The sequence below is a fragment of the Malurus melanocephalus genome, unplaced genomic scaffold (genome assembly GCF_030028575.1).
Source record: "Malurus melanocephalus ecotype Western Australia unplaced genomic scaffold, MMel_1.1 scaffold_620, whole genome shotgun sequence".
Taxonomy (NCBI): domain Eukaryota; kingdom Metazoa; phylum Chordata; class Aves; order Passeriformes; family Maluridae; genus Malurus; species Malurus melanocephalus.
Genome location: NW_026623852.1, coordinates 211507 through 215321, shown reverse-complemented (window position 1 = coordinate 215321; position 3815 = coordinate 211507). Strand labels below are relative to the sequence as shown.

General features: G+C 39.6%; 1 protein-coding gene across 1 annotated transcript in view; it reads right to left on the bottom strand.

The window, feature by feature from the left end:
- Positions 1–3049: 3049 nt before the first annotated feature.
- The window catches only part of LOC130583735 (transmembrane protein 132D-like), a 42312-nt gene continuing 41546 nt past the window's right edge, over positions 3050–3815 (bottom strand). The window contains exon 3 of the mRNA XM_057383286.1: positions 3050–3064. Coding sequence (XP_057239269.1) covers positions 3050–3064 — 15 coding nt within the window. The remainder of the gene's footprint in view (positions 3065–3815) is intronic.

The window sequence follows — 3815 nt, the reverse complement described above, 5'->3', positions numbered from 1 at the left end:
ACACAGCAAGAAGAAAAAATAGGTGGGACCCAGTGCAGGAGGATGAGATCAGCTGCAAGCAGGCTGCTGTCCTGTGTGAACTTCCATTTAATTAYTGTTTATCAGAGAACAGCCCTTAGTCCTGCATTCAAAGTGCCTGAGAACATTCGGTACAAAAGCTTCGGTAACTCATCCTCAAAATTATTCTGAGCCACTGGAGCCATAATTACACTGTCATAATGAAGAGGGAAAAAAACTCTTCTAACAACTAAATTCTGGTTGTAAATTGCATTATGAAAGTGGTAATTCCCTCTGAAGGAGGCATTATCATGTCTTACTGCCCACATCAGTTCATTATGGTGCCTCTGCTCTCCCAGCGGAGCCTTCTCTGGGTAAATGAATGTTTTGGGATGATATTGCCAACTCGGGACTTATTACTTAATTGAATATGGAAACATTTAGGCCATTAGCATACATTTAGAAGTGTCTTATTTCACAGATGTTAATTTATCTTGGGGAATGCCCTTCTTTCTTCCCTCCTCCTTTCTCTCGTTCCATTCTTTCCCTGCAGCCAGCTTATTTATTCTGTTAGGTCCTAGTTCACCCATTTGCAAGCCCATGGTGAACAGCTCATTATTTGAAACCCTTCCCAAACTGAGATTTGARGTCTATTTTCCAAAAAGTGCACAGCCAAGCACTTCCCATCTTCCCTCACTGCTGAAAAGYATCACCAGCTCTGGGTGATTAAGAAAGCCTAAACACCTCTAGCCAAATAATGAGATTTTTTCAGGCATCCCAAATTGTTTTATCCACCTAATTATTACAAGATCTCAAAGGCATGCATGAAGCTTTTCCTGGCAGGTATCTCGCTTTGGGAATTTTTAACTGAAGTATAATATATTCCTTCTAACAAAAGGGTCAAGAAGCTAGAATAATCCAATGAAGGAAATTCCCACATTAGGAAATTTCCTTTATTATTAATAGATATTGGGAAACTGAGAGTAAATTCCTGCAACTGGCCAAGAGGCACAGGGTCCAAGTAAGCTCCCAGTGACTGCAGAGGGGAAGTTTTGGAGTTTTCACATTTCAGGGAGGGGTGAATGTCTGTATGCTCACAAACACGGTGTTTCTGCTGCAGCTCCTCCAATTTTGGATCGTTCCTCACAGCAGCTGTGATGTTTATTCTCCAGTCACAGCTCCCCTCCTTTCCCACACAGAAGGGCAGGATGGTAATTTAAACACCTCTCTGAACTACAGTGGGAACATTCAAAAATTCACTTTCCCTTCTGCCTTCAAATTTGTCCACAAACAATCGCTTCTGAGGGTATGACTGACRTTTTTCTTTCAAGTTTTACAGATTGCTCCAACCTACAGATTGGCAAAGCAATTACTGTCTCTGCTAAATCCAGAGCACAGACATGACTTAGAGTCTCTCAACACAGAATGAGTTATCAAATAAAAATAAAAATAAATTCAAAGTCAATTAGCATTTCTAGCTGCAGAGGAAAAAAAAAAAAAGCCTTTGTAGATGAACTCAAAGTTGAGGACCTAGATGCAAGAAATCCTATCCCTAAMGTAAAATAATAAACAAAGCAACCAAGCAAGGAAAAACCCAGGAGATGATTTAAAGCCATTTTCAGTATCTGTTAGCTTGAGTAATGAATACTTGCAGYAGGCAATTCCTCAAAAAGATGACAATCCTTAAACCCAAACCCCCCTCAGAGCTTTTAGCCATTAGATCTAAAGATTTACAAATTGATATCTTTTTGTTGATATGCCTTTACAAAGCACATTGCACCAGAGTTCACCAGGCACAGTTGAGAAAGGAAGAAGAGCCTTCAGCCTTCCCTGGCCACCAGCACATGAAAAGGTGAAAAAGGGGAAGCAAGCACTGAATGAAGCTGAGAAATCACCCACTTTCCTAACGTTCAGTGCTGCAGCCCAAGCTCACAACCCACAGCAATATTCCATTGTTACCCATCACCTATATTTTATCTCCTGCCTCTCCTCTAACTCTCACRCCCATACAGWGTCAAGACAAATACTTTTAATTTCTCTAGTTCATTAAAAAACAAAACCTAGGCCTTGGCTCTTACAGCCCAACTCTTTCACCAAATTAAAAACAGTCCATCAGTTTCACCTTCACTCCTCTAAATCTTCCCTTGTGTAGAACAACAGCACAAGATAAAAACCAAAGGTACCTTTCCCTACAGCTTTTAGTGTTCACCAGTTTCTAGAAGGCTCCCCTTAAACACTGTCCCCTTTCTAATAGAAAATTGTCTTTACCCTAAGCACAATGGTTCTGAAACAAAAACTATTCAGCAGTGGTGAATAATTTTTTACTTTTGGCTGGTTGGCATGTGTGTTTCCTCATTTTTGACCTGTCTATCCTATATTTTCCATCTGTTCAAGCCATGATTTCCAGTCCACTGGAGCAAAAGCAATGGTAAAAAAGCATTTTGCCAGCAGCCCTTGGCCTCACTTTGTGAACACAGTTCCAAATCCTGCTGCCACTCCAGGCAGAACTTACAAAAATAATGGATTGCTTCAAAATAAAAATTAATACAATTTTCCTCATCAGAGTTATGTTGGGGGAGGGGGGAAAGGAGCTTTTCCTTCAGAGCTCCGAATGAGAAGAGACCCAATGAACAGAGAACATGTCACCGAGGGATGACACAGATCCCACAACTCTGACCAAAAAACTCAACAAAAAAAAAAAAAAAACTTTGAGATGCTGTAACCATATCAAATGAAAGAATGGCTCCTTAAAAGCACAGTTAAACAATATTACAGCTACTCTGAAAGCCACGTACCCTTAGAAAAGGAGGTCAAGAGRAATCAAAACTCAAGAAAGCAACATRAGGAACAGCAAGTTGTTTTTAAAAGGTAACAGCAAACACTTTTAAGACAAGAATGCCACACTTTTCATTTTGAACTGATATTTGCTACCTATTTTTAGCTTACTTTTTGTTTTATGATACCTTAGATCTCAAAATAAAAAGCTACAATTCAAACACATCTTCTCCTTTTTGTTCCAGAAAATCCATTTTAGAGGCATTCCTTTAAAAGCTCAAGATTTTTCATCCTAATTTAAACAAAGCAAGGTTTTTGAAAATTTTATAAACCTACATGTAACRTAATTATCATGGTTGTAACTAGCTCCACCTTTAATGGATTACAGCTCATGGAAATAGAGATGCTTTGAAGTGAGATTTCCAAGACTCTACATCAACAGAGTAAAAACAATGAAGATTTTTTRCCTTAATTCTCTTTTAGATTTTAAAAAAAAAAAAAAGGTTTTAACGCTTATATCTAAACCAGCCTTCAAATGTAGAAGGAATGGAACATAGGGGCAAACTCAAAAAGAGAACTGGACACTGGCACTTACAGGAGCTCCCTCAACACCTCAATCTTGGGAAGAACGAGGGCATCAAACACCAACCACCGCCCCCTCGGGCAGCTTTTCACTTTCAGAAATTGTTTTGGTACATCAGTAACGCTTTGGGACCTCAAACATCCTGGAATAGGGAACCAGGCTTAGAGCACAAGAGATGTTGGAACATGGGAATCCTCCTCACATGCCCAATTCATGCTCATTTCCTGTAAACAACCCTGCAGGTTTAAACTTTATTAAYCTCAGCATGAGTCCAGTGAGAGATAAGGAGAATTGCAAACTCCAGCTGCCCAGACTTTATCTCCTCAGTTCTAAGAGGAGATAACATCTAATGTCCCAGCTCTACCATTGCAATTTTTGTAAGCATTCCTCAAAGGACAACCTCAGGACAAGGCCCTTCTCACTCCGARATCACAACTCAGACAATCCACACAATATCAAC